At 41.7% G+C, this 17,605-nt stretch overlaps 1 protein-coding gene across 4 annotated transcripts in view; it reads right to left on the bottom strand.

Annotated features, from left to right (window-relative positions):
- NTRK2 (neurotrophic receptor tyrosine kinase 2) overlaps window positions 1-17,605 on the bottom strand; it is a 447,441-nt gene that overhangs the window by 86,572 nt on the left and 343,264 nt on the right. For all 4 annotated transcript variants that reach the window (XM_049895347.1, XM_049895350.1, XM_049895349.1 and 1 more), the window contains one exon: window positions 13,582-13,816. In XM_049895347.1, coding sequence (XP_049751304.1) covers window positions 13,582-13,816 — 235 coding nt within the window. The remainder of the gene's footprint in view (window positions 1-13,581; window positions 13,817-17,605) is intronic.

The raw sequence follows: 17,605 nt of genomic DNA, 5'->3' as shown, positions 1-17,605 counted from the left end.
ATCCCAGGGGCAAGTACTAAAAGGCAGGAGGGAACAGAAAAGCTGGTGATTGGGTACCAAAGGGTGAGAAGGGAGAGTGTTGACATGTGGTGGGGTTGGTAACCAATGTCACAAAACAATATGTGTACTAATTGTTTAATTTTTTCTGTAAACATTCATCTAAAGTACAATTTTAAAAAAAGGAAATAGAAGTATGAAAATAAAATAAATCACTAGGAAAAAAATAATAAAAGATGCCAAAATCTAAACCATATTAATACTAATTAAAAGAAAGCTGGTGCAGCTATTCTAAAATCAGACAAAATAGATTTCATAGCAAAGAACATTACCAGAGATAAAGAAGTTCATTTCATAATGATAAAGTTCATTAAGAGAACATAAAAATAATAATGATACATGCACCCAATCACTCAGCTTAAAATACAGAGATAAAACTAAGAGACCTACAATGAAAAATAGGAAAACTCAGTTACAGAGAATTTAATGTCCCTTTGTCAATAATTGATAGAACAAATAGATATATTTTTTTAATGATATAGAAGACTTGAACATCATATCAACCAACCTGACTGACCTAATTGACATTTATAGGACACTCTTCCCAAAACAGCAGTTGTTGTTGTTGTTAGGTTCGGTCGAGTTGGTTCTGACTCATAGCGACCCTATACACAACAGAAGGAAACACTGCCCGGTCCTGTGCCATCCTTATAATCATTGTTATGCTTGAGCTCATTGTTGCAGCCACTGTGTCAATCCGCCACGTTAAGGGTCTTCCTCTTTTCCGCTGACCCTGTACTCTGCCAAGCATGATGTCCTTCTCCAGGGACTGATCCCTCCTGACAACATGTCCAAAGTATGTAAGACGCAGTCTCGCCATCCTTGCCTCTAAGGAGCATTTTGGCCACACTTCTTCCAAGACAGATTTATTCCTTCTTTTGGCAGTTCATGGTATATTCAACATTCTTCACCAATACCCCAATTCAAAGGCATCAACTCTTCTTCGGTCTTCCTTATTCATTGTCCAGCTTTCACATGCATATAATGCGATTGAAAATACCATGGCTTAGGTCAGGTGCACCTTAGTCTTCGGGGTGACATCTTTGCTCTTCAACACTTTGAAGAGGTCCTTTGCAGCAGATTTGCCCAAGGCAATGTGTCTTTTGATTTCTTGACTGCTGCTTCCATGGCTGTTGATTGTGGATCCAAGTAAAATGAAATTCTTGACAACTTCAATCTTTTCTCTGTTTATCATGATGTTGCTTATTGGTCCGGTTGTGAGGATTTTTGTTTTCTTTATGTTGAGGTGTAATCCACCCTGAAGACTGTGGTCTTTGATCTTCTTTAGTAAGTGCCTCAAGTCCTCTTCACTTTCAGCAAGCAAGGTTGTGTCATCTGCATAACGCAGGTTGTTAATGAGTCTTCCTCCAATCCTGATGTCCCGTTCTTCTTCATATAGTCCAGCTTCTGGTAGTATTTGTTCAGCATACAGATTAGATAGGTATGGTGAAAGAATACAACCCTGACGCACACTTTTCCTGACTTTAAACCGATCAGTATCCCCTTGTTCTGTCTGAACAACTGCCTCCTGATCCATGTAAAGGTTCCTCATGAGCACAATTAAGTGTTCTGGAATTCCCATTCTTCACAGTGTTATCCATAGTTTGTTATGATCCACACAGTCAAATGCCTTTACATAGTTAATAAAACACAGGTAAACATCCTTCTGGTATTTTCTGCTTTCAGCCAGGATCCATCTGACATCAGCAATGATATCCTTGGTTCCACATCCTCTTCTGAAACCAGCCTGAATTTCTGGCAGTTCCCTGTTGATATACTGCTGCAGCCGTTTTTGAATGATCTTTAGCAAAATTTTGCTTGCGTGTGATATTAACAATATTGTTCTATAATTTCCACATTCGGTTGGATCATCTTTCTTGGGAATAGGTGTAAATATGGATCTCTTCCAGTCAGTTGGCCAGGAAACTATCTTCCATACTTCTTGGCATAGACAAGCAAGCACCTCCAGCGCTGCAACTGTTTGTTGAAACATCTCAATTGATATTCCATCAATTCCTGGAGCCTTGTTTTTCGCCAATGCCTTCAGAGCAGCTTGGACTTTTTCCTTCAGTACCATCGGTTCCTGATCATATGCCACCTCTTGAAATGGTTGAATATCGACTAATTCTTTTTGGTATAATGACTCTGTGTATTCCATCCATCTTCTTTTGATGCTTCCTGTGTCGTTTAATATTTTCCCCCATGGAATCCTTCACTATTGCAACTCTAGGCTTGGATTTTTTCTTCAGTTCTCTCAGCTTGAGAAAGGCCGAGCGTGTTCTTCCCTTTTGGTTTTCCATCTCCAGCTCTTTGCACATGTCATTATAATACTTTGTCTTCTCAAAAGGCCTTTTGAAATCTTCTGTTCAGTTCTTTTCCTTCATCAATTCTTCCTTTTGCTTTAGCTGCTCGATGCTCAAGAGCAAGTTTCAGAGTCTCCTCTGACATCCATCTTGGTCTTTTCTTTCTTTCCTGTCTTTTCAGTGACTTCTTGCTTTCTTCATGGATGATGTCCTTGATGTCATTCCACAACTCATCTGGTCTGTAGTCACCAGTGTTCAATGTGTCAAATCTATTCTTGAGATGGTCTTTAAATTCAGGTGGGATATAGTCAAGGTCATATTTTGGCTCTTGTGGACTTGCTCTGATTTTCTTCAGTTTCAGCTTGAACTTGCATATGAGCAATTGATGGTCTGTTCCACAGTCGGCCCCTGGCCTTGTTCTGACTGATGATATTGAGCTTTTCCATCATCTCTTTCCATAGATGTAGTCAATTTGATTTCTGTGTGTTCCATCTGGCGAGGTCCGTGTGTATAGTTGCCATTTATGTTGGTGAAAGAAAGTATTTGCAATGAAGAAGTCGTTGGTCTTGTAAAATTCTATCATTCAATCTCCAGCATTATTTCTATCACTAAGGCCATATTTTCCAACTACTGATCCTTCTTCTTTGTTTCCAACTTTTGCATTCCAATCGCCAATAATTATCAATGCATCTTGATTGCATGTTCTCTCAACTTCAGACTGCAGCAGCTGATAAAAATCTTCTATTTCTTCATCTTTGGCCCTAGTGGTTGGTGCATAAATTTGAATAATAGCCATATTAACTTGTCTTCCTTGTAGGCGTATGGATACTATCCTATCACTGACAGCACTGTACTTGAGGATAGATCTTGAAACGTTCTTTTTGACAGCAGAATACACATTTATTCCAAGTCCACAGGAAAATTTATCAAGACAAACTATATTCTAGGACATAAAGCAAATCTCAGTGAATTTAATAGGATTCACATAATATATAGTATGTTTTCTGACCACAAGAGAATTAAATTTAAAATCTATAACAAAAACATCTCTAGAAAATCCTCAAATATTTATAAACTAAAAAACACACTTCTAAATTACCCATCAGTCAAAAAAGAAATCAAAAGAAAAATTTGAACATATTCAGAACGGAGTGAAAATGAAAACACAACATATGAAATTTTGTAGGATGCTGCCAAAGCAGTTCTCAGGGAAAATTTATAGCACTAAACAACTACATTAGGATCAGAAGATCTTAAGTCAACATCCTGAGGTTCCACCTAAAAAAACTAGAAAAAAGAAGAAATTAAATCCAGAATAAGCAGAAGACAAAAATAATCACAGCAGAAATCAGTGAGATAGAAAACAATAACAATTAGAAAAATAAAATCAATGAAACCAAAATCTGGTTAATGGAGAAGATGAATAAAATTGGTAAAACTCTAGCCAGACTTAACAGGAAAAAAGGAAAGAAGAAGCAAATATCCAATATCAGGAATGACAGAGGTGACATCACTACAGATTCTACAGATAATCAAGAATAATAAGGTATATTATGAACAACCTAATGCCAATGAATTTATAACCTATGTGAAATGGGAAAATTCCTTGAGATATTTGATTTGATTTGGTATTTAAAAATCAATTGATGTAATTCACTAAATTGACCACCTAAAAAAGAAAAAACCATGTGATCATTTCACACATGCCAAAAAAAAAAAAAAAAAAGACAAAATCCAATATGCATTCCTGATCAAAATTCTCTACAAACTATGAATAGAAGGAAACTTTCTCAATATGATAAAGAACATGTACTACATACCTGTAAGCCAACTTAGTAAATGATGAAAGATTAAATGGGATAGGAGGGAGGCATTACAAAAGGCTGTAAAGAAACTTTTGGAGGTGATGAATATGTTCATAACATTGATCATGGTGATTTTTTCCACAGATGTATATATATCAAAACTTATCCAACTGTATACTTTAAAGATGTGTAGCTTATTATATGTCCATTATTCCTCAGTGATGTTGTTTTTTAAAACACAGAGATGGCAACCTATTTTGCTATTTTTTTTTTGTTTAGTTTTCTTATTTCAGTGACATAGGTAATGAAGAAAGTCTTAGTTCTTCTACCAAAATATTTTAGAAGCAGAAAATGCTTTTGAAAGAGGAGGAGAAGGAGGAGGCAGAGAGCAGAATAAGTCAGAGGCTGAAAAATCTAGAACTTAGAACAACACGAAGATATACATGGACATAATCATTCATTATTTGTTCATTCAACAAAACGCATACCCTTATATACACCAGTCATGACGTCAGGCACTGAGGTAAAAATGTGAAAAAGACAGCCTTTGGCAAGAGGATGTTCACGGTTCAGAAGCGTAAACATTATCACAACAGTAGGTGCCAAGTGCATCTTGGAGAGATACACAAAACGTTATGTCAGGGAAGGGGTCTACCTGCCTTGAGGGAGTTGGAGAAAGATTCTAAAGTCTAAAATCTTAAAAGCTCATAAAAGCTCTTTTATTGAGCTAAAAAGTAATGATGTTATTGTTTATTGGTTTTTTAATGCTAGAGGGAGTCAGTAGCATGTTGCTGTTTTTGGGTGCTGTTGAGTTGATGCTGACTCTGTGATCCCATGTCACAGAGCAGACCTGCCCCATAGGGTTTTTCTTAGCAGCAATCTTTATGGAAAGGGGGCCTGGTGGCACAGTGGTTAAGTAGCTCGGCTGCTGATTGAAAGGTTGGTGGTTTGAACCCACTCAGCGCCTCTGCTGGAGAAAGACCTGGTTACCTGCTTTCTCAAAAATTACTGCCAAGAAAACTCTATACAGCAGTCACATAGGATTGTTATGAGTCAGAATTGAGTCAATGGCACCCAACAGCAACAACAATAATCTTTACGGAAGCATATCACCAGGTTTTTCTCGTGGAGCCACTGCATGGTTTCAAATGGCCAACCTTCTAGTTAGCAGCCAAGTGCTTAACCATTGTGCCACCAGGGCTCCGTCGGTAGCATAGAGGTCAAAACATCATCTGTCTATCAAGTCCTTACTGTCACATGGTGTCTGAGTTTAGAAGCCCAGTTTCTTTGTTTGAAGTGAGTAAGGTCACGAATGATCTAAAGCTGCTCTTCACTTTTTAAAAGGTTACAAGGCACATTAATAGATTGAAGGCTCTGAGGAAGTCCGCAGTAAGTACAATTATTGTTACCTTAGGGATCAGAGATCCCTTTTACTGAAGAGCACCTACTGACAGTTCATGGACGCAGTTTGAGAAATACTGCTCTAGGCAAATCCAAGTCGTACAGGGTGGAGAAGTTAGGATCTGTAGGGTACATCTATTTCTGTAAGTTGACAGAATGTAATCCGATATGTCTTTTTCCGTGTAAAAACTTTCAACGGCTCCCTACTACAAAAGGATCAAGTCTAAAATCTTTTAACAGAACAACAGGCCCCTATGAAATCTGATAATTGCCTAAACAGCTTTCATTAGCTTCAGACTGTGTGGCAAAGGAGTCCCATTCCCTGGCCACACGCCATGATAGCTACACTGCCGTCTTTCTTCCTATGCCTCCCTCCCCAACCTGGCCCACTGCCATCATGCCAATAGAAAAATTGGGGGTTCATCTCTTAAAATAATCTGCTCAAATGTCATATCTTTGTGAACCCTCCTCTGACTTCCCAAAGTAGGTTGGCAGTGTCCTCTTTTGGGTTCCCAGGATACATCTCTGTTGCAGCATGTAACACATTGCTACGAAATGTCCAAGAACTCCTTCAAGCCATGTGTCTTTTTATCTTGATTCCTTCAGTATCTAGTAGAGCAACTAGCACACAGTAGGTGCTTCATAAACGTGTATTGAACAAATGAATGAATGAACACCCATTCTGTTGCAAGTCCAGACATATGTAACAGGCTCTTAGGAAGGCTTGAATACACATTTAGAATCCTGAATCAATTTATGTAAATCCAGCTTAATATAGAATTCGTCTGAACTCAATGTTCTGATTTCTCCCCTGCAGCCAGGTTCCTCTAAACTGTGTTCTGTAAGTGTTGTAAGAGGCAGAAATTGAAGATGATTTCATAAATTAAACAACCTCTATATTTCTGGGGCCTCTTTAATCAAAAGAGCTCAAACGGAAAAGGTTATAATACTTCCTATAAAAATTAATAGTTACTGTGTTAGTATTACATATTGATGGGGGAATAAGGCAATGATACATGAAAAAGAGCATTAATGACATAGAGGACACCCCTCTTGCAGAAAGGAGTTGAGTTGTCCCTTAAAATGACCATGTGCCTAGTTTAAAGGATTCCAGGCATAGTACAAGGAGCCCTGGGATGCGATGCAATGATTAAGCATTTGGCTGCTAACAGAAAGGTTGGCAGTTCAAACCCACCCAGTTGCTCTACTGTGAGAGAAAGACCTGGCAAATCTGCTTCCATAGAGATTACAGCCAAGAAAACCCTACCGGGTAGTTCTTCTACTCTGTCACAAGGGGTTGTTACGAGTCGGCATCAACTTGATGGCACCCAACAGCAACAACAACAGGAGTAGTATATCAGGGGAAACTGTTACAGTGATAAACAGAAATAAGTTTTAGCTATGAAATAAGAAACAATAAACTCTACTGAAAAGCAATTGTCTGGGACAGTGATGTCCCCACATCCCTAGCTTGACTTCCTGAAGTCATTGCTTCTTGCCTCAGAGCCAGGCCCATCTGCAAACCTGAGTATTTTCTGTGTTCATCTACAAGGCTAAAAAGACAAACTCATAAAGGCTTTTCCTTATGTGTATCCTGCTAACAAATATTTACTAACCACCTAGGTTCTGCAGATGCAAAGATAAGACCTGTCCTCTACTTACTAACATATTAGTGAGGGAGACAAGTATATGAACAAGTTTTCACGATTCAGTGGGCTCCACGGGGTAATGTGGAGTTGTGAAGTATTGAGAGAACACTTATAATTCTGCTTGTAGGAAGTCAGGAAAGAGGTGAAGCTGGAATTGCCTCTTAAAAATTAGCAGGCATCACCAGGTAGATGCCATTTTTCATAGATGTAACAGCACTGGCCCTTCCAACAACAAAACGCTAACACTTGTGGAATGAGTCAAGATCTATCTATCTACCTACCTACCTCCCTGTCTATGCATCCATACATCCGTCTATCTATACATGTTCACATTATATGAAAATATTCCTTAAAAAAAAAAACTCTGTGCAAAGACCAAGGTATGCAAATTAACCTGGATTATTTCTTATCTGCTTGCACAGTTCTTAAATTATCTTAGCCTTCTCCTCCTTTCTGTGGCTCAGGGCTTTATTTTCTAGTTCATCAACAACCCTCTTATTCCAGGGTGGGCAGGATAAAGGAAAAGGTGCTGATGTTTTAATCAGTTCATTTTGCTGCTTGTTATATCAACCCAAACCCACTGCTGTCAAGTTGATTTCAACTCATAACGACCCTATAAGACAGAGTAGAACTGCTCCATAGAGTTTCCAGGGAGCACCTGGTGGATTCAAACTGCCGGCCTTTTGGTTAGCAGTCATAGCACTTAACCACTACGCCCCCAGGGTTTTCTGTTATATCAGCAGGTCTTAATAAAACACATCTTCTTTTTTTCCTTGCACTTAACAAACTGGTATTGAGCACCCAAAGATGATTTCTTAGACCTGCTGCTGCTATCATTTTTATTCTTTAGGATTTTGATCATGGCCTTGATTAGCCAAGTTCTATTTCTTTGCTTCTTTAAATTTCCACTGAAAATCATTTTGCCTATTCTTTTCTTCCTAAATGGAAGATGAATTTTAAGAACACGATTTCTTACGACCCCAACATAAAGCTAAAGCCTGAGGGAGAGATAGATTACAAGTCAGGATTTCAGAAGTTTTAAGCACACGTTAAACCCAAATGGTGGAAACTACTAAAGCACACATTAAGACAATCTCAGTGGATCCACTGTGGCACTGTAATGACCAAGTAAGGTGAGATCCCAGGTCTCGGACTGGCAGAATGTGACAAAAATCTGGTTCAGGTGTTTCCTAAATGCCAGGTTTTGCCAGTAGAGAGAAGGAATAAAAAAAAAAAACAAAAAAATGAAATAAAAGATTGGTACTGCGGAGCTGCTAATTAAAACAATTCAGAGAATAGAAATGCTAGAGTAATTTTAGACCCGCCATAGAAGGCTGGTTTCAATGCAAATGCGGTGTTCAGATTTCTCCCTTCTCTGGGAAAGTATAATTAACTCAGCTGCAACAGGGTGGAAGTCCTGAGGCAGCTGTTTCCTGGTGCTGCCAGCTCCCCTATGATGAAGGAACAGCTGCCATCCAGCCCCTTCTGCCACTGGTGGCTTAGACCTGTGACCACCCCACAAGGCTGCTCACAGCCACCATGAGCAGATGGTTCAGACTTCAGTGGGATCAGCTCTTGCTTAAAGATAAGGGACATGTTAACCCTCAGCCTAGTTGATTCCATGCCCAATAACCATCCTTCCATATAAGATAGCCTTGGCTAATACAAAAATCTTCCCCCACCCCCCATTTACTGTATATGGTGGAAAAGATTTTTGACTTTGGTGATGTCAGCCCATGTCAGTGACGACAGCTTCTTGCCTTGAAGTTTGAGGGAGGCTACTGGAGAGAATAGGAAGACAAAAAGGTAGAAAAACTTACTTAAAATGCTGGCAAATGAGAACACCCGAAGTACTGGGAGAACACATTACTCCAGCTGCTTTGTTAGATAGGATCAAGAGACACCGTTATGGACTGAACTCTCAGCTTATCAATGATCCAGCAGGTAGATAATTAATGGGAAAGCAAGAGTATTGGGAGAAACAGGCACTGCAAGGTACATTGGTGTTCACACACATAAACAGCAACAACTTTTGCTTGTCCATTGGGCAAATTCAACAGAATGGACCCCACTGATACGTTATTTTAAGAAGCAAAAGTATTCTAAGACTGAGCTCTGTGATGATAAATACAGACTTATACCAGACCTATACAAGAACCATCATCATGAAATTTTAGAGAAGACAAAATTGAATTCATATTGTTTTGTTTTCCTACATTGCTATCAAATTGTCAGCCTTATGGTCATCTTCCGCTTCCCCACGGTCTCCTGTTCTTTCATACCTATTAAAAAAAAAAACAAAACCCACTGCTATCAAGTCAATTCAAACTTATAGCAACCCTGTAAGACAGAGTAGACCAGGCCCATAAGGTTTCCAAGGCTATAAATCTTTGCGGAAGCAGACTGCCACATCCGTGTCTCATGGAGTGGCTGGCGGGTTTGAACCACCAACCTTTTGGTTCATAGTTGAGCACTTTAACTACTGTGCCACCTGGGCTCCTATCCCTACCTATTATGGAGGCCATTTTAAGGCTGGTTCTTTTTCCTCACCCTGAATGGGAAAAACAAACAAACCAACAAACATACAAACCCTACAACCGCAACTCAGTAGTGACCAAACCCGGTGCCGTCGAGTCGATTCCGACTCATAACAACCCTATAGGACAGAGTAGAACTGCCCCATAGAGTCTCCAAGGAGTGCCTGGCAGATTCGAACTGCTGACCCTTTGATTAGCAGCCATAGCACTTAACCAACAGGGTTTCCAACTATGCCACCAGGGTTTCCAAGGAGGGGAGGAATTAAATAAATGTGGAATCTGAAGCCCATCTCTCAGTGACTGGGAGAGTTCCAAGAGCATTTAACAAATAAAGGCACTGGGAATCCTGATTTCTCCAGAAAGTAATTCAAAAGAAAGTAAGATCTTATCACTTAAGTAGAAAGATTTTCTTTCTAACAAATGATAATAAAATGATAAATGGCAGATGCCCGGGTTTTTATAATGTGTAAATGACAAAGATTAACTTCTTATGTGCATAGCAATGGTCACTATTCTGCTAGCATTTTTCTTTTCAGGCTTTTAGTTTATTGGGTATAATTCACATGCCGCAAAAATTACCCTTTTAAAGTATACAATTAGTGGTTTTTAGTATATTCACAATGCTATTCAAATGTCACCACTATAGAATTCTAGAACTTTCTCTTCACCCCAAAAAGAAATCGTATATCCATTAGCAGTCTCTCCCCCATTGCTCCCTTTCTTCCAGCCCCTGGCAACCACTAATCTACTTCCTGTGTCTGTGAATTTGCCTATTCTGAACATTTGCTATAAATGGAATCGTATATTATGTGGTCTTTTGTGTCTGGTTTCTTTCACTCAGCATAATATTGTCAAGGTTCACCCATGTTGTAGCATCCATCAGTACTTCATTCTTTTTATTGTGAAATAATATTCCGTTTTATGGATATGCCACATTTTGTTTATCCAGTCATCAACTGATGGTCATTTGGTTGTTTCCACTTTTTTGAGCTATTATGAACAATACTGCCTTGAACCTTTGTGTACATATTTTTGTATGAACATATGTTTCAATTCTCTTGAGTATATACCTAGGAATGGAATTGCAGGGTTATATGCTAACTCTGTGCTTAACATTTTTGAAGAACTGTCAAATTGTTTTCCAAAGTGGCTGCACCATTTTACATTCTCACCAGCAATGTATAAGGGTTCTAATTTCTCCACATTCTTGCCAACACTTGTGATTGTCTTTTTATCACAGCCATCTGTAATGGTTAATGCTATGCGTCATCTTGGCTAGGCTATGATTACCGGTGGTTTGGCAGACATTGGACTGATCGTTTTCCATAATGTAATATAGTGTGATCACCTCCATGATGTGATCTGATTTGATCAGCCAATCATTTGAATGGGGAGTTTCCTTGGGAGTGTGGCCTGCCTCGAGTATATAAATGGATGTTCTTGCAAGGTTCACTCTCTCTTAACCCTGCACTCTTCTTGTTGCCTGACCTCTGGTTCTTGGGACATAGGCCTGCAGAAGTCTTCAACCTGTCACCTGACCTAAAGATTTTGGATTCATCAGCCCCTGTAACCATGTGGGAGCCCTGGTGGCGTAGTGGTTAAATGTTTGGCTGCTAACCAAAAGGTCGGCAATTCAAATCCACTAGCTGCTCTTTGGAAACCCTATGGGGCAGTTCCAACCTGTTCTATAGGGTTGCTATGAGTCAGAATTGACTTGATGGCAATGGGTTTTTTGGTGTTTTGCAAACATGTGAACCAGTAGAAGCCACCAGCCTGCTGCCTGGCCCACAGATTTGGGACTTGTCAACCCCCACAATAGCATGAGTAGTTTCCTCACAATTGTGTGAGGCATTTCCTTGATGTAAATATCTCTCTATGTATTTATATATATGCTTCATTGGTTTCGCTTCTCTAGAAAACCCAGACAAAGACACCATTCTAGGAGGGGTGAAGTAGTATATAATTGTGGCTTTCATTTGCACTTTCCTAACAGCTAATGATGTTAGGCATCTTTTCACGGGCTTATTATCCATATCTTCTTTGGAGAAACGCCTATGCAAACACTCTGGCCATTTTTTAATTTGGTTATTTGTCTTTTTTATTGTTGAGCTTTTCAGACTTTTCTCCCTAAATCATTTTTCTAGAGATTGCCCTAAGGGATGATGTTGAATCCCACCCTAGTCCAGTCCTGGCTTTGGAGGTGAAGTGTAATTTTGTAGGTATAAGAATAAGATTGAAAACATTTATTGTGTGGAGGTTACTTCGAAACTTTTACTAACTTACTGCTAAAGAGAAAGCTGGAGACTTGGTGGCGCAGCGTTTAGACGTTTGTCTGGTAACCAAAAAGTTGGGCAGTTGGAATCCACCAGCTGCTCTTTGGAAACCCTGTGAGGCAGTTCAACTCGACAACAACGAGTTTTAAAGAGAGAGCTGCTCCTTGGGCCACAGGCTTCTCCTTCAGTTGTCCATCAAGATCTGCAAAGCTTTGCCTCAGAGAAGTACCTGCACGTTTCTTTTCTCCTGAGACAGGGAGACACTCACATCCCACCTCCTACCAGGGAAGCAGGAGCCAATAGAGGACAGCCATCCATTGGTAGAAGAAGTCCACCCCGCCCCTCATGCTTTAGTTATCTAGAACATACTAGTCAGTTGACTAGTCAGTTGACTACTCAGGGCTTGGAACACTTGAAGACTGTGCCCACAGTTTCTGTAAACACACCCAGGAGAATTCAATTTGAGCTCTATTCCTTCTTGCCAAACACAATGTGGACAACTTATCAAGGTGGGAAAGGAAGAGACACCACAGAGCAATTTAAAATAGAATATGCGGCAAGATGGTGGATTTATTTCCTTAGGCCAATTTGGAGCTCAGCTAAAATACAGAATTACTGGAGGTAAGTGAGGGGCCATAGGGATGTAGGAAAAAAAACAAGAAGCCTCCCTTCTCAAAAATAAATAATAATAGGAAGAGGCAACAATGAGAAATGGCTTTTCTTCACCAGTCTAGCCCTATAGCTTTCATGGCTCTAAATACATCAAACACAAACATTATGAAAATAAATCAAGTTATATGTCTTATCTTCTTCAGCCAGTTCAAGCTGACTTTAAAGTCTCTTAGTACAGCATATTCATTCCTTTTTCTTCCTAGCTCCTTCCCCTCGAAAAGCAAACATAGCAAATAAGAAAAGCAAACAAAACAAACAAGAAAACCAAACTGAGGGCTCTGAGGTGGTGGAATACCACATCATGACTTCAAGGCTCCAGAAATATCCTTTTTCTCTCATACCCAAGGTCCAAGGTTTCAGCTGCAAACAAAACATAGCAGCGGGCCAATTCCAGACAATCAGTGGGCTTTAATGATTGTCTATAAAGCCACACCTCAGTGAGTCTAAGGGAACCCCCAGGCAGATAGGGTGGGAACTATCCAGAAGCAGGCAGGACAAAACCTTTTACGTCTGACCAAGAAAGCCAACAGCTCAACCACTTTCAACCAAGAAGGTTCTGTGAGAGGACTTCCAACATCTAGTGTATAGTTATTATGCAAACATGTTCACTTTAGTTCAAACCTCACACAAAAGCCCCTAGCATCCTTTCACGGAATGAAACCAAAACCTCAAAATCCTTCCACCTGGAGCCCACCAGGAATTCCCCCAGTCCCTCGGCTCCTCCCCTCTGAGGATGCTCACGGGGAGGACTTTTCTCTCTGAGACGCCACCCACAGCTGTGGGGAGCCCTGTAGAGAGCAGGATGGTGGGGAGGGAGTCCCCACTGTTGCCTCCCAATAAAGAGGTCCTTGGGTCTCCTCCCCTGTGGAACAGCAGCCACTCACCCTGTAGTAGTCGGTGCTGTACACATCCCGGGACATGCCGAAGTCCCCGATTTTCACCAGGAGGTTCTCCCCGACCAGACAGTTCCGCGTGGCCAGGTCCCGGTGCACGAAGTGCTGGGAGGCCAGGTAGACCATGCCCGCCGCTATCTGCTGGGCGATGTGCAGCATCTGCGATTGCGTCAGCTCCGTCGGTGGGTTGCCTTCGGCCATCAGCACCGCGTCCGGCCCGTGTGCCCTGGGGGAGGATACAGAGGAGTTGCTGGAGCCCAGCTCTCTGACTCTAGGGGACCTCCACCCCCATCAGCTGCTGGTGTTAAAAGAAGCTGCCTGAATCAGTATAAAGACGACAGGAGGATGCTTCATCCCCATTTTGCCTCTACAGCCCTGAGAGCACTGAGAGCACACAGGCTTCATGTCCCAGAGTCTAGAGAATTTCCAGCGCCACGTCAAAGCTGCCGACCACCAACACACAGGGCTCTGGCTCTATGCTGGGGTTCAGGCGCTGGCCCGGACACCTGACCCTGCAAAAGCGAAAGGAGGCTGAAGCAAAAGCGTAATACACTGGGGGAGAGGTCGGTTCTCCCAGGGGAACAGGTCAGCACCCCATGAGGTCCCCATACCTGCCCTTCCAGCCGCATCCTACATAAGAACCCCCCTCCCCAGTCTCTTCAGAGTGCCGCCACCAGAGCTACAGGTGGCAGATTCTGGTTTCCCCTACGCCACCTGGTCTGTAGCCAGGCATGGCTTCCAAACTGCCCTTGTTCTAGTCCAGTTCAGCAGGGGCCCCAATCTTCTCAGCTTCCACATGCATTCCCAAGGAAAATTAACATCTCCTTTTTTCTGCCCACCCCTTGCCCCGACCTCCAGCTCAGCACAATGACTGGTCACCACATTTGAGAGCTATTTTTGAATCACAGCACATTTATTCTCTTACTGGGGAAAGTTTTATTCTTTATTTTTTGGTGTGGGGCGTTATGGTATTTTTTATCTTCTTTTCCTTCTGTCTTATATATTTGGACTTTTCCCAGCTGTGTGACGACTTAAGGCATCTTAAAACCGGCATGTGCCTCCAGGATGGGAGGGTCCCGGCTTTAGGATGCCGCTGTCAGCAGCCGAGTCCACACAGAAACCCTTGCCCTGAGCCGAGGTTGGCAGCACTTCCTCGTAATGACCTGAGGGGGCGCTGCAGGGCAAGAAATCAAGGCAGTGAGCTGAACTCTGGGCTGGTTAAAGGGCTTCTCCCTCGCCAAGGCAAATCAGAGAGAAGATCGCCTGCAAGACATTTTGAAGCACTTGAAATAAAAGATTTTAAATAAACTTGGAAGTGGGTGATCCCACCTGCTGGGTTCCAGAACTGTCTGAGTATTGGGAAACGAGAGAGCCAGAATCCTCTGAGAACACGTGCCACGTTTGCCCCTCCCCCCAGCTCCTCGCCTTAGAAGGAAAATCTCAAGCTAGTCTTATCTCACTCTTAGTCCATCACAGCACCAGCATACGGCCACTCCCCTTTCCCCGATTTCCAAAGCAGCTGTCAGCAGACGTTTCATTCTCGTATTCCCAGGGAAGGAGCACTGGACAGGAAGCTGGGGAGCCTCCCAGTCACACACAGTATCCAGTACCATGACCCGGGGCAAGCCTTTTAGCGTCCCCAGGTCTGCCGCATCCCCATTAGTCAAAAATGCAAAGGAATATTATGCTAGGTGATCTTTTAGGCTCCTTTTATCTCTAAGTATCTGGATTTCACCATTCCATAGGGAGGAGCCTCCTGTGTCTACACAATGCAAGTCCTAACACATTTCACCTGCATTCAAACTACACCCTCCAACTGCCTCCTTGCAGCTTGAGAAACATTACTGGGAAAGTGTTTTGAGAGGCTTTCTTCAGCTCAAAATTTCTCACTGAGGGTAACAGGTCTTGAAGTACAGTGGCCAAGGCTTTGGAGCATCAGACCTTAATTTGAACCCTGGGCTAACACACTAGCTATGTGGCCTTGAGTAGGTTGCACAACCTCTCTGGGCCTGTTTCCTCATTCTGTAAAATGGGGATAATAACTGCACTTTCTTAAGGGCATTGATGTGAGGAGTAATTACACGTTGCCTGTGTAGTGCTTCACGTGGGAGAGAGACATGGCCGTCTGCTTCTGCAAAGATTTATAGCCTTGGAAGCCCCATAGGGTGGTTCTACTCTGTCCTACAGGGTTGCTAGGAGTCGGAATTGACTTGATGGCAGTTTTTTTTTTTTTTTTTGTATAGTGTTTCATGGCCTTTCATAGTAAAGTCAGAAAGAAGGCTTCACAAACAAAGTTCTCAAAAAAATATAATGGAGACATGAGATGCAAATACAAGTTATCCTCTGCACATTTCTTTTTGCAGCTGGCCTGTAACACAGCTTGTAGGGATACCTTTCTACCTCACTGAAAATTTAATCCAGTCTAAACCTTTCTGGGACTAAGAAGGCAGGGGAAATAAGCATGTTTTCACTCATTACAGGAGGCAAAACTCCTACCCTGATGCCAACACCAGGAGAAAGCTCTAGGGGTGCACATACACCAAGGGAAAACCTGAAATAAAGGCCCTGAGAATCCAGGCTGGAATTAAATCTCCAAATATTTTTTAAAAAGTAAAATAAGTTGTAGAGTTGCAAGTCTTATGTCAGCTCCCCACCCCCCAAACTAGTCTAAGAATCTGTTAGAAGCAAAGACTCTAGGAAAGAAGAAAAGTTAGAACCTGGAGCAAAAGTCCTCTTCTGTGTGAAACCCCGTCCTCCAGATTATGCTCCAAAACACCAGAAATCTGGAAGCCCCAGTATCTTATGTACTCTGTACTAGCATGTGTAGGTTGGGGAAGGTGCCTGTGTTTTTAGGTAGTTGTTCCCCCTGCTTGCTTCTGGGTATTTAAGCGAGGTTCCTTTTAACAGGAAAAGACTCCAGGTGCTTTCCTTGAGCAGAAAGTCCACTGTAAAAAGAGGGCAGGTGAGTCTTCTAGACAAATTCTTAGGAAGAGCAGAAATAAAGTTAACCCTCTGCTTTCTCTCCCCAGGTTATCTTGCAGTTCTTGAAAATAAAAATATGGTTCACTACTTCCAGGCAAACATTCTTCAAGAGTAAAGAAAGTACCACTCAGCAACCTGGCATGGGGAATGGTAACAGGTTCAGAGAGCTTCTGACAGGAAGGCCAATTAGCCTTTCTGGTTCTGCTCTCTCCCAGTTTGGATTACCATCGGTACTTAACCTCAATCTTCTGCCTCCAGAAATCTATAGCACACACCTTTCTTCCTGGTTTTTTATCCATCACCTCAAGAGGAAGGATTGTACAGTGGTTAAGATTATATATGGACTTTGAATCCCAGCTCTGTCACTCGCTAGCTGTAAACTATAAAAAGGGAATGATGGTGATAACACTTTAAGTTTATACAAATTAAATATTTAAAATGCTTAGAAAGGCTCAATAAATATTAGCTCTTATTTCTCAGAAAATCCTCTTGTATCTTCCCTTCATTAGAAGAGAATTCTGGAGAGATTCTAAGAGGAAAACTATAGTCTCCTTGAAGGCACGGACTGTGTTTGACTCCTCACTTCTCCAGCCGATCCAGCGTTCAGCCCATCCACGTTCAGTGCTCGATGCATGGTTTTGGGATGAATTTAAAAGGGTGGGAATATTTTTAAAAAAGACACCTGCCTTTTATATGGCAATGCCAGAGAAACTTAGGGACCCTTTCATAGCCACCTTGTGCCAGGTCTCCTTCCAGAAAGAGAAGACAGATTGGATTCACAGGACGTTATCACACACGAGAACCTGTTTCCTGGCTCCTGTTCCCAGAGTTTGGCGGATTCTGAAACTGAGCAGAGGAGCTTTCCAAATGCTCCATGCCCTGTGAAGGATGCCTAGGGAGAATCAGGTGCCTGCTCCTCCCGGAAGGTTGGAATGCAAGCTGGGGAGATGCTGCCTGACCTCAAAGTGAAAGAACGAAGTTACATACACACATATACATAGTATGAGGTCACAGAGCATTTAATCTCAACCAG

Source organism: Elephas maximus, chromosome 9 (genome assembly GCF_024166365.1).
Source record: "Elephas maximus indicus isolate mEleMax1 chromosome 9, mEleMax1 primary haplotype, whole genome shotgun sequence".
In the NCBI taxonomy this organism is placed as follows: domain Eukaryota; kingdom Metazoa; phylum Chordata; class Mammalia; order Proboscidea; family Elephantidae; genus Elephas; species Elephas maximus.
The sequence above is the reverse complement of the archived record's forward strand: the minus strand, read 5'-3'. Positions and strand labels throughout refer to the sequence as shown.